Below are 27191 nucleotides of genomic sequence, written 5' to 3'. Positions count from 1 at the left end.
AGTGCAGCACTTTAACAGCATCATCTTTAGGATTTTAAATAGCTCAGCTGCAATACTGTCATCTCTGCTAGCTTTGTTGTTAGTAATGCTTCCTAAGGCCCACTTGACTTCACTCTCGAGGATGTCCGGCTCAAGTTCAGTGACCACACTATCACGGCTATCAGGGACATTCAGATCTTTCCTGTATAGTTCTTCTGTGTATTCTTGCCACCTCTTCTTCATCTCATCTGCTTCTGTTAGGTCCCTGCCTTCTTTGTCCTTTATCATGCCCGTCTTTGCACAAAACGTTCCCTTGAGATCTCCGATTTTCTTGAAGAGATCTCTAGTCTTTCCCATTCTGTTGTTTTCTTCAATTTCTTTGCATTGTTCATTTAAAAAGGCCTTGTCTCTCTTTGCTATTCTCTGGAACTCTGCATTCAGTTGGATATATCTTCCCCTTTCTCCCTTGCTTTTCGCTTCCCTTCTTTCCTCAGCTACTTGTAATGCTTCATCAGACAGCCACTTTGCTTTCTTGCATTTCTTTTTCTTTGAGATGGATTGAGTTGCTGCCTCCATCCATAGTTCCTCAGGCACTCTATCAGGTCTAACCCTTTAAATCTATTCGTCACCTCCACTGTATATTCATAAGGGATATGATTTCGGTCATACCGGAATGGTTTAGTGGTTTTCCCTACGTTCTTCAATTTAAGCTGAAATTTTGCAACAAGAAGCTCATGACCTGAATCACAGTTAGCTCCAGGTCTTGTTTTTACTGACTGTATAGAACTTCTCCATCTTTGGCTGCAAAGGACATAATCAATCTGATTTCGATATTGACAATCTGGTGATGTCCATTTGTAGAGTAGGGATGGACGAAAGTCACTTACCTGGTCCCGCAGCTTGCTTCGCGGTGGGGGGGAGGTGCTCCGTTCCTCCCCGCCGAAATTCTGGCTGGTGGGGAGGCACCCCATCCCTCCGGCCGAAATTCTGGCCGGGGGGGAGGCGCCCCGTCCCTCTGGCCGAAATTCTGGCGGGGGGGAGGCGCCCTGTCCCTTCAGCCGCGAATCCTGCTGGCCGGCCGGGATGCAAATGGCGGCGGCCATAGCCGCCGCCGTTTGCGTCCCTGCAGTCAGCCGCGTGATAGGCTACGTAAATCCTTACGTAGCCTATCACGGCTGACTTTGGGGGGGGGAAGCGCGTACGCAAATGGCGGCGCCCATGGGCGCCGCCATTTGCGTTCCTTATTTGGGCACATGTAGTCTACGTAAAGATTTACGTAGACTACAGCGAAAATAATTTAAATATTTAATATAATATTTAAATAATTAAAATATTTTCGCCGTAGTCTACGTAAATCTTTACGTAGACTACACGTGCCCAAATAAGGAACGCAAATGGCGGCGCCCATGGGCACCACCATTTGCGTACGCGCTTCCCCCCCCCAAAGTCAGCCATGATAGGCTACGTAAGGATTTACGTAGCCTATCACAGTGTTTTTGGAAAATTTAGCCGTGATAGGCTACGTAAATCTTTACGTAGCCTATCACGTTTGTTGTTGTTGTTGTTTTAACTGGGAAATGGCGGCGGTGGCAGCTGGTCGGAAGACCGGCCACCGCCGCCGAACCGCTGCCGGGAGCCGCCAGTGCCAGGGACATTCGCCAAAGGAAAGTCCCATTCCGGGGGGGGCAGGAGGGCGGAGAATTTCTCCAGCAATTTCGGGGGCGGCGAATACGTTGGCATTCGGCCTCCCGGAGATTCATGGAGAAATTCTCCGCCATCCCTAGTGTAGAGTCACCTCTTGTGCTGTTGGAAAAGAGTGTTTGCTATGATCAGCGTGTTCTCTTGGCAAAACTCTATTAGCCTTTGTCCTGCTTCATTTTGTACACCAAGGCCATGCCTGCCTGTTATCCTGGTGATTTCTTGATTTCCTGCTTTAGCATTCCAATCCCCTATGATGAAGAGGACATCTTCTTTTGGTGTTAGTTCTACAAGGTGTTGTAGGTCTTCATAGAACCGATCAACTTCAGCTTCTTCGTCATCAGTGGTTGGGGCATAGACTTGAATTACTGTGATGTTGAACAGTTTGCCTTGGATTCATATGGAGATCATTCTATCGTTTTTAAGATTGTACCCCAGTACTGCTTTTCCCACCCTTTTGTTGACTATGAGTGCTACTCCATTTCTTCTAAGGGATTCTTGCCCACAGTAGTAGATATGATGGTCACCTGAATGAAATTCACCCATGCTTGTCCATTTTAGTTTGCTGATTCCCAAGATGTCGATGTTCAATCTTGCCATCTCATGTTTGACTACCTCCAGCTTATCTTGATTCATTGATCTTACATTCCAGGTTCCTAAACAATATTGTTCTTTACAGCATCGGATTTTCTTTTCACCACCAGACACATCCACAGCTGAGTGTCCTTTCGGCTTTGGCCCAGCTGCTTCACTCTTTCTGGCGCTACTTGGAAAATGCCTCTGCTCTTCCCCAGTAGTATATTGGACACCTTCCGACCTGAAGGGCTCATCTTCCAGCGTCATCTCTTTTAGCCTTGTGATACGTTCCATGGGGTTTTCTTGGCAAGAATACTGGAGTGGGCTGCCATTTCCTTCTCCAGTGGACCACATTTTGTCAGAACTCTCCACCATGACCTGTCCATCTTGGGTGGCATAGCTTACGGCTTCACTGAGTTATGCAAGCCCCTTCGCCACAACAAGGCAGTGATCCATGAAGGGGCCAGGTGTATGTATAACCTGCAATTCTACAGGAACACAGAAAAAACACCGATTCTGGTATTTGGCACAGAATTCAACTTCCTGTGAGTGTCAGCTTTTATTTAAAATCATAATAAATCCACTTTCTAGACATCATGAAGGTGGAGATATGCCTGAAAGCAAAGCATATGAGCAATGCCTCCTGGAATCTCAGAAGCCAGAGAGGTGGGTGAACAAAATTCCCACTGATGAGAGGTGGGCTTTCATGGCCCTGCAAAAACCCTTGTCCTGTCCCATGATTAACAAAAGTAGAATAAAAAATGAAGAATGAATCAGGCAAAATAAGAGAAATAACACATTTCTTTCCCATTTGCATAGTTACAAGATTATAAGATTCAACTTTTCCTGATAAAGAATTTGGGTTGCCCAAGTATAACATTTTTAATTTTTGCTGCACATAACACAAACATCCCTGATTACAGCAGTCCACAAAAAAGACAGCAGATCTGTCTCAGTCATTCACATGATAGAGGTCCACCTATGTGACAGAGTTCCACCTATGAATGCTCTAGTGCAGTCAATGGCAAAGATATCACAGTTCTTGGACCTTTCAAAGTCACATCTTGTATTGTAGAACATTAAGCTCATGACCATTATTTATATCGGAGATTAAATTAAATTTGGACTACTGGATAGCCAATGTGGTATAGAAGATAGATAAGCCTTCCCCAACCTGGTGTTCTCCAGATGTGTTGAACTCCTGGCTGAGAATGATGGGAGTTGTAGTCCAACACATCTAAAGGGCATCAGGTTGGGGAAGGCAGGGCTAGATTGTGGGACTTTGGCCAGGGAAACCCAGGCTTAAATTTCCACTCAGGAATTAAACTCACAGGATGATGTTGAGCCAGTTACATTCTCTCTCCCTGACTCCATCACAAACTTGTCAAGAGGATAACATATGGGGCAGGGGTAGGGAGGCCTGTAGACTGCTCTGAGTTTCTTGAAGGAAGAATGAGATAAACATGTAGGAAGTAACTCTAAAATAGCATCAAATGAAAGCAACAATAAGCCTGCCATTTTGTCACTAGATTATTATATGATTTACACAATGCCACCAGTACACGTGACACCCTAAAATAACATAAACAGGAATAGACAAGTCCCTGCTCTGAGGAGTTTACAATCTAAAGCCAAACAGGTATTTAAATCCAGATAGAAACTGTAGGGTAGAAGTCTTGAATTAGCCAGCTGTCCCTTCTTCCGGTGTTTCCTGGGAATAATATTTACCTATGTATTTATTCAGTAAAATTTCCCCTTCCAATTTTACGCACAATCAATCTTTTGTTGCAACTGTTTTTAAGCCCTAGGCCATAAAAGTGTCTTAACTTGACAGACAAAACAGTGGACAGCCAGGGTGGGGGTCTGATTTCATATAAAGATGGACAAATCTGTTTCACTTTCTATAACGTTAGCATATTTTCAAGCATAAGTTGATTCTCTCCTATTTCTGTATCAGCTTGCAAATGTTTTTTTTAAGTCCACATGAACATCTGTACACGAAATTTCGGATGCATTTTTGAATACAATATTCCCTGATCTGTGCATTTTTGCAAGAACTTTTCCCTAATATATGTCCTTTTTGTATGCAATTTCTCCTGATTAACCCATTTCTGCACACAAATTCTGATTGGAAAACTGTATTGCAAAATTTGGAGATGTGCAAAAAATGAAGGATAATTGCATCCAGGTATTAGTTTGGGAAGTGGGAATTAGGTCAGTTCATATTAAACTGAACGAAATGAATTTCTCCCCCATCCCAAACTGCAGAAGGAAAAAAGAGTACATGACAAAACTCTCCCCCTTTACTCCTGACCTCTTAACTTCCACCATCCTCAAACATGTTTCTCCAGACAAACTCACTTTGTCAGACCCTAGGGATGTCAAAAAATCCACAATGGATTCAAATGTGTTCAGACTTCTATGAATCCAACTTCTGCATTCTGCAGCTGACTGGCTTTTTACAAGTCATGCAGATTTCTAGGACCTGTGGACTGCTTTTTCACTGGGGGGTGGGTGGATTTGGGCTAATTTGCACATTAGCGCTAATCTGCACATTAATGCTAATCTACATTAGCGCAAGTGCAAACTTGCACAAATGCGAATTAGTGAAAATCGATGAAATTCTGGTTTTAAAAATCTGATTCTGTTTATGACTGGACAACAGAATGAAAGACACCTGACAATCCATGAAACATAGATGGAAAGGATTTAACAAAATCTGTACATCCCTATTAGAGCCCCACCAGTATTAACTGACAAATCAGGGGTTACCTGATACACAGAAAAGCAAATAGTAGGTGCTTTTGGCAGGAGAAATAAAACCTTGATGATAGGTGTGGATGGCAGGAGACTGATTTTACACTTACAATTAGAATGCTTCATAGAAGAAAAGGAAGCAGTTGAGAGGAGACTAAGGAGCAACCATTTTTATTGCTGTAACATCTACCATGCTGTTATTCCTTCCTTCCCAGCACACAGGAAAACGCTCTTACCTGTCATTTCATTGTAAATAAAAGGCATTTTTCACACCAGACAACTACCAGTGTGAGGTTCCCACACAAGAGTGACAATTTGCAATGAACAACAGGGTCAAACATCAGGATGTACTTGTGCTTGATCGACTGCTGTGCAGCCAACAGCATGTGAACCCTTTATTGTTGCTCTGCTGGTAAGTTGCTGACCTCTAGTGGTACCCACAAAGAATAAACCAAATACTTACATTTCAAACCAGAGATGGGCAACTTGTGGCCCTCGAGATGTTTTGGCCTACAGCCCCCATCAGCCCTAGCCAGGTGAGGGATCATGGGAGTAATAGGCCAAAACATCTGGAGGGCCACAAATTGCCCACTTCTGCATTAAACCAACGGTGTATACTCAACTGAACCAGACTCCCTATTAAAAATGCATACATAAACTAAAAGCGTTAGACCAGTTGTCTATTACGGATATGTTTACACTAGCTTCCCCCACCCTAGATACACATTCTCATATACGTTTTAAAATGTAGGAATGCAATAAGCCGCCTCTACTCTTTACCATTTCCAGACCTCAGCTTCCTTTGGTTAAAGGGCAACAGGCCTCCCCAAAACAGATCTGACTCCGTTGAACTTATTAAATGTCACTTTGAAACTTAGCATACCACTATGTTAACAAAAGAACATGTACCCCTCCACACTCTAGTCATGATCCCACATATCTCAGGATCAAAATTGTATCAAAGAATTCAAGCTGTGAAATTGATCAACTGTATTTTTCCTAGATTCCAAATTTAGCACTAAAACCACAGACGTTTTCATTTGGACTCTTTTTGGGGGCAGTTTTAAACTGTGTGAAACAGAGTTTGTTTAAGAAGGCTGAAGTTGGACGCTCGCTATTTCTTCCTAAAAGTGACAGTTAAGCTATTTTTAAGTTGAACCACATGAAAAAAGAAAGAAATCTGTTTTCGCCGAAGCACCTCTCTAAAAAATATATGTGATACATAGAGAGGGGGGGGGGAGGGAGGGAGGGGGGGAGGGAGGGAGGGGGGGAGAGAGAGATATGAATGAGAGAAGTGAAATAGCACAACCTACTCTTTTGGCTCAGGTGGGACCTATTGTATTTGGCTCCTCTCTCAGAACTGTCTCCATCAGTGGCCAATCCACAAGACCCGGAGCTGACTGTGGCTCAGATCATGAGCTGCTTCTTGCAAAATTGCGGCTGAAATTGAAGAACGTAGGGAAAACCACTAAACCATTCAGCTATGACCGAAATCATATCCCTTATGAATATACAGTGGAGGTGACGAATAGATTTAAGAGATTAAACCTGATAGACAGAGTGCCTGAGGAACTATGGACGGAGGTCCATAACATTGTTCAGGAGGCAGCAACTAAATTTATCCCAAAGAAAAAGAAATGTAAGAAAGCAAAGTGGCTGTCTGATGAGGCTTTACAAGTAGCTGAGGAAAGAAGGGAAGCGAAGAGCAAGGGAGAAAGGGGAAGATATATCCAACTGAATGCAGAGTTCCAGAGAATAGCAAGGAGAGACAAGAAGGCCTTCTTAAATGAACAATGCAAAGAAATTGAGGAAAACAACAGAATGGGAAAGACTAGAGATCTCTTCAAGAAAATCGGAGATCTCAAGGGAACGTTTTGTGCAAAGACGGGCATGATAAAGGACAAAGAAGGCAGGGACCTAACAGAAGCAGATGAGATGAAGAAGAGGTGGCAAGAATACACAGAAGAACTATACAGGAAAGATCTGAATGTCCCTGATAGCCGTGATAGTGTGGTCAGTGAACTTGAGCTGACATCCTAGAGAGTGAAATCAAGTGGGCCTTAGGAAGCATTACTAACAACAAAGCTAGTGGAGATGACAGTCTTCCAGCTGAGCTATTTAAAATCCTAAAGATGATGCTGTTAAAGTGCTGCACTCAATATGCCAACAAATTTGGAACACTCAACAGTGGCCACAAGACTGGAAAAGGTCAGTTTACATTCCAATTCCAAAGAAGGGCAATGCCAAAGAGTGTTCAAACTACCGTACAATTGCGCTCATTTCACATGACAGCAAGGTGATGCTCAAAATCCTACAAGCTAGGCTTCAGCAGTATGTGAACCGAGAACTACCGGAAGTACAAGCTGGGTTTTGAAGAAGCAGAGGAACTAGAGATCAAATCGCCAACTTTCGCTGGATCATGGAGAAAGCAAGAGAATTCCAGAAAAACGTCTATTTCTGCTTCATTGACTACGCTAAAGCCGTCAATTGTGTGAATCACAACAAACTCTGGCAAATTCTGAAAGAGATGGGAGTACCAGACCACCTTACCTGTCTCCTGAGAAACCTGTACGAGGGTCAAGAAGCAACAGTAAGAACCAGACATGGAATGACCGACTGGTTCAAAATTGGGAAAGGAGTATGACAAGGCTGCATATTGTCGCCCTGCTTATTTAACTTATATGCAGAGTACATCATGAGAAACGCCGGGTTGGATGAATCACAGGTCGGAATTAAGATTGCCGGGAGAATTATCAACAACCTCAGATACGCAGATGATACCACCCTAATGGCAAAAAGCAAAGAGGATCTAAAGAGCCTCTTGTTGAGGGTGAAAGACGGGAGTGCAAAAGCTGGTTTGAAACTCAACATTAAAAAAACGAGGATCATGGCATCTGGCGCCATCACTTCCTGGCATATGGAAGGGGAAGAAATGGAAGCAGTGACAGATTGTATTTTCTTGGGCTCCAAGATCACCGCAGACGGTGACTGTAGCCATGAAATTAAAAGACGCTTGCTCCTTGGGAGGAAAGCTATGGCAAACTTAGACAGCATAGTAAGAACCAGGGACATCACCTTGCCGACAAAGGTCCGTATAATCAAAGCTATGGTTTTCCCAGTAGTAACGTATGGCTGTGAGAGCTGGACTATAAGGAAGGCTGAGCGCCGGACAAGACTCTTACGAGTCTCCTGGACTGCAAGGAGGTCAAACCAGTCCATACTAAAGGAAATCAACCCTGAGTGCTCATTGGAAGGACAGATATGAAGCTGAAGCTCAAATATTTTGGCCACCTAATGCGAAGAGAAAACTCTCTGGAAAAGACCCTGATGGTGGGAAAGACTGAAGGCAAAAGGAGAAGGGGACGGCAGAGGATGAGATGGCTAGATAGCATCACCGATGCAATGAATATGGACTTGAGCACGCTCCGGGAGAGAACGCAGGACAGGAAGGTCTGGCGTGCTATGGTCCATGGGGTCACGAAGAGTCAGACACGACTGAACGACTGAACAACAACAAATGCTTGAGTTTGCCTGTTTTCCTGTTCCCTCCCCATCCCTTTTTCCTACTGTATTATGTCTGTCAGATTGTAAGCTTGCAGGCAGGAACTGTGTTGGTTTTTAATATTTACAACAGTAGAAAACTTCTGGCATAATAGTAATAGGAACATTATTATTAATACTAATAATACTAATAGTATCATTACTGCATGGACAGCCTGAGGCACCATGCATGAGCACAGCTCTCTCTGCACTGAGAGTAATTGCTGGATCTGAGCATGTGCTCATTTACACTGTCCTACTTGTCTACACAGTGGGAGAGTTGATCTTTAAACTCCAAACCTTCTCCTACTGCACATGAGAAAAGCCACTTTTAAGACTGGGGAATGGATGCAATACCTCCCTTCTCCAGATCCTTTCCTCAAACCCAAGGCAGACAATATAAATAAAGCAGTATAAAACTACACAATCCCTTCGCAGATTTACTTGGAAGTACGTCACCTTGATTTCATTGGAGATAAAATGTTGTAAATTAGACAGGCCATCATGGACTGTTGAAAATATTTTCACAATCATAATAAAATGAAAAGAACATCCAGAATGTTTAACACAAAATGTGGACTAAACTGTGACTGCTATAATAAATCTTTAAAAGAAACATAGCTTATTTCTCCATTTCATTAAGCCATCCAACTAAGGATGGCTTCAGAAGGTCCAAAGAAGCAAAGTCAGATGGCTGTACTGTGCTGTGATATCCACATTCAGCTGGCTGTATTTCTCTGCAATATCCAAAGAGGAACTTTCAGTCTTCTTTTCCCTCTATTAAGACATGCAGGAAGTTGCACATCTCATGTTAGGGGGAAATTTGAAAATTCTCTGTCTGACTCAGCATGCAAATACAGAAGTGTCTGGACCTCTGGCTAGCAGCACTATTTCAAAATTCCCAAAGCTGCCCTGAGACTGCCTCTGCACCAAGCACACCTTTTCATCCGAGAATCAGCGGGTGGAAAGGGGAGACAGGGCTGAAGATATGTCCATCCCACTTGCTGGATCTGGAGTATGAAACAGGAAGCCACAGTCTTAGTAGATCCATTGGTGGGGAATGGCTGCGGGCCTTCAGGCCAGTGCATATACTTGTAAGCACTCGACCAGCAGGGTCTTACTTGCACCGAATTCTTAGGCATTTGTCTCTGTGTGTGGACTGAGCATAAATAAGCAGCCCAGGAATGTCCCCAGACTAGGAGATAGGAACTTGCAAGCTCTTACCCCTTCTTTTTCTTCAAAGGAATGGCCAGCTGCACACACAGTTTAAATGTCAAAATCGTCATTCAGGGAGTCAACAGCAGAATGCACTGTATGTATATGGAGAACTCCCTTACAGTGTAATCCCATGCATTGTTTACTTCAAGGTTCCACTGTGTTCAATGGGGCTTGCTCCACAGTGAATGTGCCCAGGACTGTAGCTTAGTTTGTGTAAAAAGTGTTCAAGCCATACTTTTAATTTAAGTATTTCAAAATATAAGGGGGTGTTCATCCTTGCATGTTTAATGTGATACCTTCAGTTCTCTTGGATGGATGATTCAGGGGAATATTTTATTCCAGCAGATTATGTCCTTGTGGTTCAGAAGAAACAGAAACAGTAAGCCATGTTTTTCTGTAATTTTTACAGAGATTTCTGTAGTAAATTAATTAATCCATTAATCTCTTTGTATCCTAGAAGATCATATGAATACTATGTTCTTTTTCTCTCTAATACAAAAGGGTCTGTTACAGAAATTGCAGCTAAATATTTGCTGAGAGCAATGAGGATATGGGCTAAAATATTTTTTAATTAGAGTAATCAGGGGGAGGGGTTATGAATAGAGATACCTGAACTATACTTTTGGATTTTGCCTCTGTAAATTAAGTGATAATGTTGAATTTTACTTCTGCACATTAATTCGTGTATTAGTCTTATTGTGAGGAATGTTGACTGGATCAATACATTGTCTGAATGACTTCTGTGTTGTTTATTAAACATTTGTAACTTGATGATGATGAAGATCACAGGAAATCTGTACAAAAGGCAACCAAAACAACATTTCACATCAGTCTGCTTTAGTTTGATTTTCTAAGCCCTCAAGTGCCTGCTGCCCTCAACTGACATTCTACTGCCAATAATTAGTGGTCATTCTTTTTGTTATATAGAAGTACTGCCTCTTAATTGTATTGGGAAAAGAATGAGTAAGTGAGTTGCCCACATGCACAAATCTCTGGTTTATTTCTACTGTTCTAGGCCAGAATGTCTCAACATTTTGTTTAATGAACAACTGTTACTAGCGACACCAGATGTCCAAAATAGAGGACCCAAGGGGCTATAGAAACCTTGTTTAAATTAATGATTTGAGACAGTTATGGGACCTGGAATCCAGCTTCTGATTAAATATTCCTGCCAGGCACAGTGACTGCCCCACATGTCTTGCTGAAATTCTCCTTTTTTAAAGCCTGTCCCCAATTTACTGCTTAATTAACTGCAACTAATCTGCTCCATACAAATAGTTCTGGCTTCCTTACAAATCACGCTGATTGTACCTTTTCCTTCGGGTCCTCCATGCCTGTAGATACAGTTAATCAGTGATGGCTAAATGGTTATTTCAGAAGACGTGAACTAGTTTGGTTACAGAAGTCATTACACTAAGTAATATCCTTTTAATGAAAAGTAGACAACATTTTGATTGTATTCTAGTTTTACTAATTTTGATACTAGAGCATTCAAAGAGCCTGGTAACTATTTTAACTACAAAGGGCAGCTCTTTCCAAAGCTGAAACTAGAAAGAGACGCCTCAGTCATCACTTCAGGGGATAAGGGAAGCTAGGATATTCTTGGTGGAACGATTCAAGCTCAATAAAGTTATTTTCATTAATACTGCAATCATCTTAGCACTACCAGAACCTAATATGTTAGCATTACAGTCTTAGCTGGAGAAACAAGATGGATCACTTCCAATATCCAATATTCCATCAGGCTGCAGTAGAAGGAGAGAAGAGAAGCAGGCCACTCCATCAGCTCTGCTGAGAAGGCAGCTCCACCAGGATTTTCCTCTCCCTCAACTTTCACCTGGCAACAGCCATTCCATCAGACTGCAGCAGAGGGACTGAAGAGAAGCAGGGCCACTCCGTTGGCTCAGCTCAGAAACAAGCAACTTTTGTCTCCTCCTCTCCTTGAACTGTTTCCATTCTACCTGGTCATTATACAAATTTTGTAACTAAGAATGACTGCCTGGGTTTGCTTTTCCCCACTTCTTTCCCAAGCTCGTGTTTTTAGATGGTAAGTCTAAGAGCAGGGGCAGATCTTTGTAAGCTGCTCTCTTTCCCCCTTTTTTGGGGGGGCTGACGAGTGGGGCAAAACAACTATAAATAAAATATCTTAAGATCGGGGTAAGGAAGGAATTAGTACAATACGTAGCTACAGCACTCTTGGATATAGTTATAAAAATACACACAATGAGAGTCTCATCACAATGAACAACACAGCAAATAAAGAGACCCGATTATATACAAATAGCACCTATATTGTACTATAGTAAAAGGCTGAAAACATATCGATTCTTAAATATATATAAATCTCAAATGTCATAGATGCTATAAACAGCCTACTATGAAGTCTGTTTCAACTACGAGCCTTTATCAGGTTCATGAAAATGATGGCTTCTAATTCCTTAGGGAAAGTTTGTTTGTTTGTTTGAAGCACTTTTATCCTGCTCCTCAGCCAAAAAGGCTCCCGGAATGGCTTACATGCTTACAGTAAAATGAGCCTGCCCACAGGCTTACAATCTAAAAAGACACGACACAGAAGGAAAAAGGGGTGGAAAAAGAAGAGGAAAAAATTCAGTAGACTTTCAGCAGGGTTGGTGGACTGGCCCTGCTTCCCCTATCAGATTTCAGCTTGACTCACAGGCACTAGTCCCGCCAGAACAGGGCTGAGAGGACAGGTTTGACATGAACTTTTGGGGGGACGTAGTGGCTCTTTGTTACCTATGCAGTTATCATATTAATGGGTGTTTTACCTGCTCTGGTCTGCTTATTACAAGCTGCTTATGTATTGGGATGCTGGTGTTGTAAGAATATATGGATCTAATGTTCATGATTTTAAAATTTTATTAACTCGTTAATTTTTCAGTAAGGATTGAATTCCAATGACATTGATTATTATAATATTTTTATTCTTATATAGTGTTGTATCCAATTCAGTCATTCTGCTAGCATGAAACGTCTACCACTTGTAGAAACTCTAAAAATAGAGTTTCTATTTTTCTATCACGGGGGTTTTGTTTTTTTTTTACTTTAGTTTTTTTTTTTTTGCAATGGCGGTGGCGGCAGCCGGTCGGGAGACCGGCCACCGCCCCCGCCTGCGCCGAACCGCCGCCGGGACCCACCACCGGGAGGGGCATTCACCAAAGTTAAGTCCCGTCCCGGGGGGGGCAGGGGGGGCGGAGAATTTCACTGCTGATTTCGGGGGGCCGAATGCGTTGGCACTCGGCCCCCCGAAGATTCGGGGAGAAATTCTCCGCCATCCCTAAGCGCGACAACTCTGAACTTAAGGAATAGGAGGGGACAGTCCCCCCCTTTCCCATGGGGCATCGGGGCACAGCTATTGTCGTTGCGCCAACTGGGCTGAGTGCCTCCTCTCAGCGCTCACAACCTCTTGCTTGTCTCTGCACCTGCACCTCGCATCTAGAAGCTAAAGTTGTCCCTCCCTCTCCATGCCAGGGTCACTATCGCTCCCAGGAATGTGAGCGGGGGAGGGGCTCTCCCTCCAGCTGCGCCTCTGAAAAGCGAGCGGGTTCCTCTCCCACAGATTGTATCTCTTCCTCAGAATCAGAGCTGCTTTGGGACTCTATGGGCTCAGATCCAACCCTGACAGGTGCAGCTTAGGCTAGTTGTGGTAGTTATTCTGCTAGTGGTTGTGCTGTTCCACTAGCAGAACAAGGGCAACTCTTGTAATTTTTCTGCTAGCATAACTTTGAATGCAACCCATAATTTTAAATACTGATTGCTTTGGTTTTTCAGACTATCATATTTGTTTTGCTTTGTTATTGTTAGCTGCTTTGGGCTCCCTTTTGGAAGGAAAAGCAGGGTACAAACACTGAAATGTAATGAAAAGAAACAAAACGTAGCCTTTGTGGTGCTGAACTAGTTATGCTGCAGTAACCATGCAGATTTGATTTTCAACACAGATGTTGGGTTGGATCCAGAATCTGCCTTACTTGAGAAGAAGGGCTCCACTTGTGGAAGGACCCTCTTATCTGATTTTGAGGATCCCCCCACACACACACATACCACAGTTCACCCATTCAGCAGGGTCTCCCAACTCTCTGTGTAGCATTTTCAGGGAGCTGGAGGGGCTGCTGTGGGAAGGAGGGGATGGGGAAGTCTTCTGTCAGCACAGTTGATGCAGCATAAATCTGAATCCAACTTATTGTAGTTCTGTTGGTATGGACAGTTATCCTGAACCCACTTTCACCTGATTATATCCAGTTTACTTTCCATTGAGAATAAAAGAAGTTATTGGAGGGTAACTGCCTCCCTTCTGCAAGCTAGTTGTGTCGGGGTTTAAAGACTGAGGATGTGCATTCTGGTGCACATCGCATTGAAGGCTATGGACAACTTCTGCATTTGAATGCACATTCTGATGTATATCCAATTCATGTCTGCAGCTCCGAAAGTCAAAGATGCGTGAAAACACAAAGATGCGTGAAAACACTTTGTGAAATTTCCACAGATATTCAAGACCTTGATCTGGAAAACTCCAAGGATATAAAGGGGCAGGTTTTGCATATCCTTATGCACATGATAACCAACAGGCGTGTACAAATTTAGCCAAAATAAGATAAACATCCAAACATATGAAATGAGCATGACTCTACTCATCTGTGGAACAACTTATAGGCATCATAACAAAGAAGTTACAAAGATACTAGAATTAAGCAAGAATACTCACGATAAACCCAAGCTTTTTGTAATCACGGGTATACATGGATTTGCGTTTTTCAACATTGCCGCTACTATTGTTGGGTTCAGATTCTGCATCAAAAGCAATTCTTCGAAGTTCAAATATGATATCCCTCTGGGCCTGATGGAATTTTTTAAAAAATACACTGTAAAAGGTTTTTAAAAGAGCCATTTGGAATAAAAGTAGCATCTGCACCTGTCCTTATTTTAATTGAATATAATTTGATAAACAGCTGTTAATTTTTTTAAAAAAAAGAAAACGTGATGCAATACTTTTTCAGCACTCAGAATACTTTATGTACTAATTTACATTATGATTTCCTTGTAGAAATTTCCTGAAACTGCATATTGCTATTTGTTGACATCTCTTTTCCATTCTATAACATATATTTGGAATGGCCCTCAATTCTTCCCTCCCAGTCAGTACTTCTTTTTTTCTTTTAAATTCCTTTAAAAACTAGTTTTGCCTGGTCTACCAGAAATCCACTTTTCTATGTCACATGCTAGGAATATAGGAAGATTGGATACTGCCTTACACCATGTTAGACCACTGATCCATCTAGCTCAGTAGTGTTTACACTGAAGGGCAGTGGCTCTCCCAGGTTTCAAGCAGGCTCTACCTGGAGATGCAAAGCATATGCTCTACCACTGTTACAGCCTATAATTGGCAGAACTGGGAGGTACAGGCAGCATCTGATACAGCACAGATGATATGTGTCAGTTTAATTAGAGCTCACACATTGCAAGGATGGAACAGTAGCAGAAATCTGAGTGATTCATGCAAGACTGTAATTAGGTATACTCTGTAAAACAAAACCATTTACGTCCTCTGCAAATAAAATGAAAAATACATAAATGTATTTCACTAAGTTATGCCAATATACAAGAACTGATTTAGTTTTGATAAAAACGTTATAAACTGCCTATACATGCTATATTTTAAAAAGCTATCTTCACAAGATCCTTACTTGAAGCTCCTTTCTATTTCTGCACAAGAGTGACTGAAAAAGGTCGACAGTAATAATGAAACATTGCTGACGGACTTCAGTACCACCAGTCAAATAAGATTATGGATTTAGTGAACAAATGAGGACAACGAGACATGACATATTTACTAGTTGTTTCCCTCTAATGTCCTCTTGATTTTAGAAGGTAAATGAAGTAAGATTGCTTCAAGGTTTTTTGTTTGGTTGTGGGTTGTTTTTTTTAGCATCCTAAGCACTTGTGCATACTGAAGTAGAGGCTATTAATTGACATATTTTGTTATTTATTTTTATATGTATACCCTGGTCTCCCTCCAAGGAGTTGAAAAGCTTACATATGTTTCCCCGACAGTCTCTCATCCAGGCCCAGCTTTAGATCAGAAACCATTAGATTTTGCAGCAGAAATGTATTTCCTGCCCTCAGAGGAGGCACAACTGGGGAGGAAGCAAAGGATGCCTAACTCTGATTAGAGGTGTATAGGAACTACATGCTATTCTTTCCTTCATGGCCTCAAAAATCTTGCGCACTATTTATCCTTCATGTATAAAAGAAGTTTCCAATCCAATTGAAATGTTTTGCCTATCTCTACAGAATAAAGGTAGCACTGCACTGTTTTGCTTACCTGATCTTGAGGATCCATTTTGGTCATCATTCTGTCTTCCAGTAGATTAAAGGTGAGCACTTGCAGAACATAAAGCTGATGTGCCATTTCATTATTGATGGCCCTCTGAGCTCTGATAACATGCTGAAAACAACAGCAGCAGCAAGAACAAAATCAGTAGATCATCCACCTGCGTGCATTTTGCCAGTGATTCACTCCATTCTTCTTTGTGGAAATTTAAGGAATGGTACATGATTATTGGTGGATGGTGAAAAAGGGCACATTAGAGCTAGAAATGTGCTAAGGCTGGAATATGTGCTTTTGTTTTTAACTGGTGCCATTTGTTAGAAGTCCTGGTATTAATGCAGCTTAACTACTACTCTGTCATATATTTGTATGCATATGATCGTGTTGATGAATACAAGGTGAAAGTTGAAAAGTCACTTCTGTTTTGCTCTTGGCCTGTGAAAAATGTGTGCTTAAAAAAAAATGAATGGCTGTCAAAGCTGTAGAGTATATCTATCCATGCTTCTCATGTAATGAATGTTCCAAGGTCTGTTGCTGCAAGGGCATAAAAATCTGACTGTCCCACAACCCTCTTACAGACCCAGTTTGGCAAGCGCAGGAGTGAGCATTGGATGCTGGCTCCTGACTGCTTGCCCATTTTTGCTTTGCTAAACAACACAGGAATGTTCCTGGGTTGTTCTCCGTGATGTCCAAACTTGGAACTCTGGGTTGTTGAGAGAGAAACAACCCAGATATTTCCAAGAACAAACCATGGGTCAAAACTCTGGGTTGTTTTTCCCTCAACAACCCAGAGTTCTGGGTCCAGACATCATGGAGAATAATGTTCCTGGGTTGTTTAGCAAAGTGAAAGTGGGCGAGCAGTCAGGAGAGTGCACACACTCTCTCCCGCATGTTCACAATCAACCCATGGTTAACAAACCATGGGTTCTTTGATCATGCAAACTGGATCTATAGGTGTCATCTCATTCTGCATATGCAAAGTTGTTTAAAAGTTAAACTCCCCTAAACACACAATGCACTTTCATGTTTGATGGAAATATTTTTAACATGTTCATACCACAGAGCAAGTTCTAGTACCATTAAATTATGTCAAGTCCACTTTGCTGGATGGCCAAGTTCAAAGTGCTCCAAAGCAAACAACAATTTACACAAATATTTTGGACAAGGATCTCCTGGAAAATGTGAGATTTCTATTGTTCATCTAGGGCAGCCTTGCCCAACCTGGCAGCTTGACCACAACTGCCATCATCTCCAGGCAGGATGACTGGCTGGGCTGGTTGGGGTTGATGAGAATTACAGCCCAACACCTCTGGAGGAGGCAAGGTTGGAGAAGGCAGTTCTAAGCAATGTTTACATTTAGGCAAGCAAGAAGGGGATCCAAGGGTAAGCTTCACTATGAGAGAACAATGAGAAACAAATTACTTCATGGTGATGGTTTTTTGTCCCAAATGATCATGTAAATTCAGCCTAAGCACAGGGCAAATTCCAGCTGACCTTGTGTAAAGGGAATACATATCCCAGAGTTCATTGCAACATCATTAGGATGCAGCCTTGACAAATGACTTAAATTATCCTATTAATGTAGGATAATTCTGAGGATACAAGACAAATGATAGAAATGAGTTTTCAAGCTCAACAATATTTTAGTCCTTCTCAATTTGGAGGAGGGGCAGAGAGGGAAGAGAGTTTATTTTCTGAAACATGCAATAGCCCCTCTATGATCCTCCATGACCAAACTTGGACAAGGCATAGAAGTCTTTATTGTAAATAAATTAAACACTTTGGAGTTTCATGTAAGCAATTGTCCATCTTCCTTTTCTAGTGATCCCTTTCCTAATATAATTGCTTTGCTCCTCCCTTCATTCCCATCCATCCTCTCCATTCTCTAGAACAGGCTATACAACATGTGACCCATCAAACCAAACACACCAGCCACATGTATCAGCCCTCCAGATCAATAAAACCACCAGTTCTTGCTGCCTGCCTGCCTGCCTGGGACAGCAGAAACAAAGGGGTTGCCTAGGACCACTGGTGAGCTGAGTCTGGCTTGTCGACTCACAAATTGTGTAGGCTGCACTAGCCCAAATTCCTGCTTATGATGCAATGCAATCACAGTTACTTTAAAATACTGAGTAGAGAAACACAAATTGGTTCAATTTTGATACTGCAAGATTAGCATGTAACTGCTACTTTAGCACAAATTGGAAAAACAAATGCAGGAAACAAGGTGTGTTTAGCACAAATTGCAGAAAAACAGATGCAGGAAAAAGTACTCACTTGCAAAATGATGCCCCGAAGTTGTTTCTGTGCTAAAATATTTGCCATTTCCTAAATTTTGAAAAAAGAAGAAGTAATAATTTAATTGGGGGGTATATGATCTACTAAGGCAGCATTGATACAGTATTAGAAGCAAACTATAACCTATTTTACAGAACAAAACATTTACCTTGCTATGGCTCACTTGCATGACAAAACATGGAAAAAAATTGACTAGACTGGATCTCTTCCTAAGGATTGCTAGGATCTCATTGCTCCCAAGCGCAGGAACTTGACACTTTGTAACCTTCAGTGTGATTTTACTGCAGAGCTGCCAGTCATTTTGCATTTTAAGGAACAACAGCAGTATTTGAATAGGGTAAAACTACTAGTAAGGTGCCATTTTCTATTTTGTTTCTAAAGCCAAGATATAAAAGGGATGACACTCTGAGTTCAGAAAAAAGAATGGTAGCAGTGCCTGGTGCAGGCTTAATTTTTTTTTTTGTAGGTTTTACAAGAACGGTGGTCTGAAAGTTTAAAACACAATTTAGAGAAATATATCAAAAATATGCCAGAAATATACCAATATACTACACCTTTGCCAGAATAAATTTATTAATTACAGCAGGGTGGAACATCTCAACTTTGCCAATGTAAGTTTTCATATAAAAAGGGTTCAAGCTCCAACTGCTCAAAACATACACTGTTTGGCTGAAATCCAGACACATTGGGACAGCTGACAGCCACCCAATCCCCACCTAGTTCAGCTGGAGAGAATGAGCAACAGAAATAACAGATTCAAATGGACAGAACCAGCAGAAAGAATTCTGGACTTGAAGCTGGGATGACATTGCTCATCAGATGAACTTCAGTGAGTGACCTTAGGCCTGTGAAATGGGAATGGTACTGACCTAATTCACACAAGGCCATTATGAGAAGAAAAGGTTGGATCCAGATTTGGTCATCCTTAGAGTAGACCCACTGAAATTAATCAGAAATCCTGGTAAGGCTCTGCCCCCCATGTGCCTGGCTGCCGGTTAGAAAAAGGCTCTGTAAGTCCATTCAGATGAATGCGCTTACAGAGCTCCCATGATCACGAACCCTGACTTTCAGGGTTTTCGATCACAAGAGATCTGTAAGTACATTCAGCTGAACATACGTTTAGAGCCCACTTCAGTCCTTCACGCACACAGAAGCTGGGCACACGGGGACAATTGGGGCACGGTTTATGTGAGCACCCATCTCCCCCTACCCCGTTTAGCCCTATATGTCAGCAGGTGCATGCAAGTCCCATTGATATAAATGGGTCTGTTCTAGGGATGAATCCAACTCAAACAAAAAGAATAAGGTTCAATTTTTTTCATCCCCAAACTATGAAACTCAGTTTGGAAATATATATATATATGGGGTGCATGCCTACCTTTCCCTTCACACAGGGAGCAATGGCACTGCAGGACTCAGTATTAAGCCCTTCTAGGTGACACCTCTATGTATGCCATCTTAAAAGTTCCCTCTTAATCTGTCTTGTTCCTTTCTGTCCTTCTTGTCTTTTTTGTACCATGGAATCCCCTTGTTTATTACCTATGCTAGAGGACCACCACAGAAAGGCCTGCCTAGTAATTTTAAAAATAACAACCCTAACAATTAACAGCAACAGCTCACCTGCCTCCGATCATCAGGTGCTTTAAGGAAAAGTGCATTTATTACGGCAATGGTGTACGTTTGTATTTCTTGATCTGCCCTGCATCAGAATATAATTGTAAAACAATGAGAAAAGTATATGAAAGTCAAGCATCATAAAATGTTTGGGGTTTTGTTGTCATTATTGTTATTGTTTTGCAGAAGAGAAAAGAGAAGATTAAACTGCAAATATAACTTGAGAGGCAGGAATCGGGCAACACTTTAAAAGAATTACATTCAAAATTAATATAAAGATTCTTAGGGAGCAATCCTTTGCATGTTTAGACTGAAAAAAGTTATGCAAGTCATGGCTGGCCAGGGAAATGCTGGGAGAGTTGTATTCCTTTTTTCTGTCTAAACATGCATAGGATTGCACCCTTGATTGTAATAAGCAAGTTGTCAGTTTAACAGTTTTGTGCCGCAATCCTATGGGGATAGGCGGCTGCCTCTGAACTTGGAGGCGACTGCCTATCCATTGCAGGGTAGGAGAAGCATGGAGGGGATCATCCCCTCCACACTTCAGCCACCCTGCATTTGTGGCTAGACAGCCGATTTCAGCTGTCTAGCTGCAGAAAGGTGGAGCAGGGGAGGAAGCTGCCAGAAGACACATAGGATGTGTTGTATCAGCATTTCTGTCTTCCCTGCCCTGGAATGCCCCGTTTTTGCCACTCCGCACTCCTCTTCTGAGTGTGGAGCACGGGGCCATTCCGAGCTGCCTGTGAGGCAGTGCGGGAGGGGGGGAAGGTCAGTTCCCAGAAACCCACATATCCAGTGGCCATCTAGGCGCTGACTAGCAGCCATAGGATTGCTCCCTCCATCTATCATATTTGTTTCTCATTCTTTTTTGAAGCCTATGCTGGCCATATATGAGGTGGCAGACGTTTTCCTCAGGAACAAAATATTCCTGTGAGATAGTTTAAAATGAGAGGTAAGTGACTTGCTGAAGACAAGGTAGTGAGATTCATGGCTGAACAAAGACACCAGGAGAATGAGTGGCTCCACAGAGAATACAGTCACTGGATACACTCAGAGAAAAGAGAGCATCATACAGCACCGCCAGGTGAGTTGCTCTAGGGAGGAAATGGCGGCATAAGCTAGGATGGGCTCCTCATCAGCCACTGATCTTCATTCATCAGCTTCTAGTTCTCTGGGCATAGCCCTGCCTTTTACTCATGGTAGGGCTGTATTTTGGCTAAGGTTTGGTAAGAACTTTGGTCTTGGGCTGATGGTATCGGGTGTAATGAGATTTCGTTAATCTGTGAGGCATTTTTAAAAAGAAATTATGTATATCCACTCTATCTTAAATGTTACTCTCAGACTAAAATAAATAAACCAAGACAATATCAAAAGCTACTCACCCTTGAAGATGCGGGATTAACTGGCCAATTGTTATCTCTTGTGCCACCTTCTGGTATAGATCGTGGCTATTCAGCACCATTGACTCTAAGATGGCTAATGAGCGCTGCAGTATAGCAATGTCAGTAGGAAACTTGCTCACATAACTTGCTATCTGTAAATAAATCAAGTTTCTTACATGAGACAATGGTTGGATGAGAAGGAAATGATCCAGCAAAATAAAAAAGTTAGTGGGAGTAATTCCCCAAAATGATAAATCCTAGGTGTCAGAATGGTGGGATAATAGCACACTCACATTTGTCTGAAACATTAATATCAGCATGTATGTAACACTGAACTATGGGTAACAGTAGAAGGGGGAATCAGCATGTGACAAGGAAGCACGTAATCCCCCACCTCACTTCTGAAGCCATAGTTAAAGGCCAACATCTGCATCACCAATAGGCACTTTACAAAATATCAAGAGACAAAGTACCCTGCCTACAGGCTTTCAATCTGGATGCTAATATAAATAAATGTGGCCAATGCCATCTCACCTAGCATGGCCCTTAATATAAACATACCTTTTTTATGAACGCTACAGAGAAAGTGTCCCAGGATACAATTCCATGATCCATCAGCTCAACAAATGCAGTCAGCGTGAAGGATAACATATCTCCAAAGCTGGAAGAGACATGAGCCACAGCAGTAATGGGTGGGGGACGATGTGGAGAGAAGTGAAAAGCTCAGGGCGGGGAAAGGAGCAACAAAGCAAGGATATGCAAGAAGAGGCAGAAGCAGAATAAAATGAAGGCCATGCAGCAAAGAAGCATCAAAATGATTCCATGTGGAAGTCAAAGCCCTGTCACCTGGAATAAAATGTGTCTGCATTCTGCGAGAAAAAGATCATGCCCAAGAAAAATCGCTGATGAGGATTTCATCCTGCCCATGCAAAAGATAGACAGAGGAAACAAATGCTTCTCTTTCCACTGATAGATCTATCGTTGTTTAAATCATGTCCTGCTTTTGGACATACACATCCAAACATGGAGACAGGCTACAGGGTCACTTATGCCCTTCTCCAGCATGAATTCTGCCTACTGGACCTAACCACATTTCAGGCTTACATCAGCACCAGCCTTAACTGTGGTTGATACTACACAGTGCTCATTAATTCATAAAAAGGTAAAGGTGTCCCCAACCAGTCGTGTCCAACTCTAGGGTGCGGTGCTCATCCCCGTTTCTAAGCCGAAGAGCCAGCGCTGTCCAAAGACGCTTCCGTGGTCATGTGGCCGGCATGACTGAACACCGAGGTGCACGGAACACCGTTACCTTTCCCGCCGAGGCGGTACCTATTTATCTACTTGCAATTTCTTGCTTTCGAACTGCTAGGTTGGCAGAAGCTGGTACTGAAGACGGGAGCTCACTCCATCACGCAGCACTCGGGTCTCGAACTGCTGACCTGCCGACCTTCCAGTCTGCAGTTCAGCATCTTAACCACTAAGCCACCGTGGCCCCTCATTAATTCATACCCAATAGCTAAAGCTCTCTGGGCAATTTTCAAAGATTAAAACCCTAAAAATACAATATAAAATGTAATATTAAACCATACACATACAAAACTGTAAAACAATTTTGCACAAATAATTCAAATCGCAGGACCCATTAAAAATGTTCATATGCCGTCAAATGCCTGGGAGTAAAGTCTTAAGCTGGCACCAGAAAGATGGCAATGTTGGTGAGAGACAGACCTCACTGGGGAGAACGTTCCATAATTAGGGAGCCAACGTTCCATAATTAGGGAGCTGCCTGTGAGAAGGCCCTCTCCCTTGTTGCCATCCTCTGAACCTCCTTGGGAGGAGGCGCTTGGAAGGGGGCCTCAGATGATGATTGTAGTGTATGGATAGGTTCATACCGGGAGAAGCGCTCTGTCAGCTGTTAACCAGAGTTTGGAAATGGAACATCAAATCCTGGCTTCGTAATCATGGTAAAAGAGAACGCCCTGCTTAATGCCAGTGTTTATGTAAGCCTTAAGCATGGCTACATCTAGCAGAGGAAGGGTGGGATTCATACCAGAGGGGGGAGGGCAATACATGAGCTCTGAACCATAATTAAGGCATGAAGCATGTTACATCCACAGATCCTCCACCTGCTACAATAATTTGACCACTAGCTATATGCTATTGCAACTAGTAAGGAGCAGACTGCTAGGTTTTGAGAATAAAACTGCACTAAGAATCTGTGTTAAAAAAGCAACCATTTTCCAATTGGCAGATCTAATATAAATCAGGATATAAGCTTGTACTAATGGATCTCTATTGTAAAAACTACCCTTCTCTTACAATTCTACTTAATTCAAAAACTAACCAGGTACCTCCAGACCATGATAATTCAGCCCAAGAGGCCACTTGGTCAGAAATAAGTCCTTAGGATCAGTCAGGATAAAAGCTCACTCGATGTGGTCCTGGTGGATAAACTAAGCCCACGCATTAGTGCCATGACAACCTCCATTGTGTCATCATATCAGCTGTCCAGGATGCTAGAATTTCCTGGGATTAGTGAATTCCAGTTTCCTAGCAGCCACAGTTATTTCTTAGTGGGCTTCCTAGTCTGTCATAAAGGACCAAGTTATGCACATTCAAAATCTGTTTACAGCCTTTACTTGCATTTTTAAATGCCAGAGTGGGTTAGCAGTAGCTCATCACATTTTGACAAAGTTCCTTTTACATTCATGGAACTGCCCCTTCTATAATGACACCTGATATCTTGAAGTACTGAGAGTGGCTTCATGTATTCCATTTTTATTTTTTTTAACAAATGCAATTTAAAATGTACTATCTACATGCAACACTTACGTTGCATAAGTGCATGTACCAGGCACCTGGGATCAGCTGCAGCTCCCCTACCCTGCCATATATTCATGGAATAACACACATTCGCTGCTCCTCACATGCAGCAGCAAATACGACACCCTCCACAATTTCATTTTGAAGTACAATTGGGAGGAGTTAGGTATCCTGAGCAGTGGAGTCCCTTGGTGGGTTTGCTGCAACACCAAACCATGGTTTGGCCACCCCTGGACTCATGCTCTCTCCCTCCTTGCTGGCTCCCTGGTTTGAAGTAGCCATTAGATCTGAACCTAGCACACTATGGTTTGCCATGAACCAGGAAGTCAGGGAGTGGAGAGGAGGGACCTCACAAGTCTGAGGACAGATAAACCATGGTTTGGCATTACAGGGGAACTAACCAAAGAGAGCTCTCTCAAACAAGGTTTTTATTGTTGTTGTCGCTGCTTCTGTTTGTACTCAAGTGCAAAATTCACAGGTCATGCTTTAGATATGAAGCACTCTTAAGGTTCTGCTTGAATGGGGGTTTGGACTCAGTGGTCTTATAGGCCCCTTCCAACCCTATTATTCTCTGATTCTATGAATTATTCGGCACCACCTCACACACGAAGAACTCCTATATAAGAGTCAGGTGACCAAAAGGAGAGATATAGAGGAGGAAATCAGTTCTTCACATAGTGCATAATTAATGTATGAAATCTGCTATCACAAGATATGGGGATGGCTACTGACTTAAATGGTAGGGCCGCGGTGGCTTAGTGGTTAAGACGCTGAACTGCAGACTGGAAGGTCGGCAGGTCAGCAGTTTGCGACCCGAGTGCTGTGTGACGGAGTGAGCTCCCGTCTTCAGTACCAGCTTCTGCCAACCTAGCAGATCAAAAGCAAGAAATTGCAAGTAGGTAAATAGGTACCGCCTCGGCGGGAAAGGTAACAGCGTTCCGTGCACCTCGGTGTTCAGTCATGCCGGCCACATGACCACGGAAGCGTCTTCGGACAGTGCTGGCTCTTTGGCTTAGAAACGGGGATGAGCACCACACCCTAGAGTCAGACACGACTGGTTGGGGACACCTTTACCTTTTTACTGACTTAAATGGCTATAAGCCTATTAATGGCTATTAGCCATGACAACTCAACAAAATCTGTTTTAGTATTGTATTTCATCACAACTATATCAACAACATCATCAAAAAGAACACAAAAGGGAGGGAGAAAAATCTAATTGTCTATATCTATCCAGGGGCACATTGACAGGAAATGTTGGAAGACAATGCCAAACTAGATGTGATGAGGGAGACGTGTGATATCCAAATACATCTTTCTTTGCTTAAAGACAGGGGTGTGGGTGGGCTTTGGATCAGGGCTGTGGCATTATGGAAGGGTGAATCCTTGAATCCTTTCCCCATACATGACTACCTTCCCCCAAGTTGCTATTAGTTGTGATGAGAAAAATACAGATAACTGTTATCCTGTCTGACAGCAGTTTCTACATGTTCCATTGGGACATTTTATTCTTCTCCCACTAGATGTCAGCATAGCACCAGAAAAGCTTCCCAAGGCAGGCTAGTGAAGAAAAAGTGCTCTTAACTGAGTCAAAGAACCATCCTAGAAAAAAGTTGAGATTTCTGAACAGAAGACTAAGGGCACAGGCCTGTGCATGTTTAGACAGAAAAAAAAGTCCTGCAAGTCCCAGCATTGTAGGATTTTTTTTTCCTGTCTAAACATGCATAGGAGTGCACCCTAAATTGCTGACATTGCAATCCTATGCAGACTTACCTGGGCATTGAACACAGCAGGACTTGAGTAAATATGCGCAGGATTGCACAGCAATGCCCAATTTATATAGCATGTTTGGGGCATATATTCAAATCCAGGTGAAGTAAATGCATACGTGGTAAAAGGGCAGCCTCTTAATGCTCACATTCATTTCTCAAGATCTCATAAACAGGCTAGCAGGGTTGCATTTCTGGGGCAAGGAAGGAACAGGAGTTTTCCTCCCTGCCTCCTCCAGCAGAGAGTGGGATTCATCTGGGATCCTGTGCTCAGCCACATCTGTGTGCAGCGGGACTGCAGCAGGAATGTACTTCCCCTGCTTGCAGCAGCCCAAAACTGCCTCAGGTCAATGACGTTCCTTTGGCATCTGCTTTGTACGAACAAGTGCCAAAAGTGGAAATGTTCAGTTAAGGCAACAGTTGTGAGGTTAATGCAGCAGGGAAAGGCCACAGGGGGGACAAGCCCTGAGGCAGAGAGCAACCCAGCTACCGTCAGAAAGAAGGCTGCCTCCAGGCTCAGCTGATTCCCACAACAGTGCATATAGCTACAGACTGAAGAGGAGAGATGCTTTACAGATGATGTACATTTCCTGCATGGGTTATCGTAGGAAGCTGCTTTACCCCAGGTTAGACAATTTTGTCCATCTAGCCCAGTGTGGCCCACTTAAGACTGGTAGTGACTTTCATGCTATCTGCTGCTTTTCACTGGAAAACCTGGGACCGTCTGCATGTAAGCCACGTGCTCTACAGTTTCTCCCCCAAGGAGGAAGGGAAAAGTGAAAAGGATTTTTTCCACCTTTGCACAGGTGACAAACACATGTTGACAAACACACGCGGACCCACATGAAGCACCTTGGCTAGCTTCTTTATAGTTCTGACTGAAACCCAGAGAGGATTCGCCGCCCCACTGACATTGGAACCACCAGGCTCCACTGACATACGGCAAAACAGACAGGTCTACATGAGTCCCATGTGATGGCGCACGTGCAATGTCCTACATGGAAGTGCTTTGCAGTTTACAATGACTACATCCTGGGTAAGTATAGAACAACTGAAGAACCACAAGGCAACAGCACAAGGGAAGTTATTTATTTCTTACATTTATATCCTGCCTTTTCCTGCAAGGCGGTGTACATGATCCTCTTCCGCCTCTCCATTTAATCCTCACAACAACCCTGTGAGGTAGCTCAGGCT

The 27191-nt window shown here is 42.7% G+C and overlaps 1 protein-coding gene across 3 annotated transcripts in view; it reads right to left on the bottom strand.

The window, feature by feature from the left end:
• Positions 1 to 27191, bottom strand: part of ELMO1 (engulfment and cell motility 1) — a 405171-nt gene that overhangs the window by 236374 nt on the left and 141606 nt on the right. For all 3 annotated transcript variants that reach the window (XM_084857863.1, XM_084857865.1, XM_084857864.1), the window contains 6 exons: positions 21967 to 22066; positions 21406 to 21557; positions 20030 to 20108; positions 18389 to 18439; positions 16106 to 16228; positions 14489 to 14620 (listed from right to left, as the gene is read on the bottom strand). In XM_084857863.1, the coding sequence (XP_084713989.1) occupies positions 14489 to 14620; positions 16106 to 16228; positions 18389 to 18439; positions 20030 to 20108; positions 21406 to 21557; positions 21967 to 22066 (637 nt within the window). The remainder of the gene's footprint in view (positions 1 to 14488; positions 14621 to 16105; positions 16229 to 18388; positions 18440 to 20029; positions 20109 to 21405; positions 21558 to 21966; positions 22067 to 27191) is intronic.

This window comes from Heloderma suspectum, chromosome 5 (genome assembly GCF_057233095.1).
Source record: "Heloderma suspectum isolate Gila_16-S chromosome 5, 16-S_ref, whole genome shotgun sequence".
In the NCBI taxonomy this organism is placed as follows: Eukaryota; Metazoa; Chordata; class Lepidosauria; order Squamata; family Helodermatidae; genus Heloderma; species Heloderma suspectum.
Note: the sequence above shows the minus strand (reverse complement) of the source record. Positions and strands in the feature narration are given on the sequence as shown.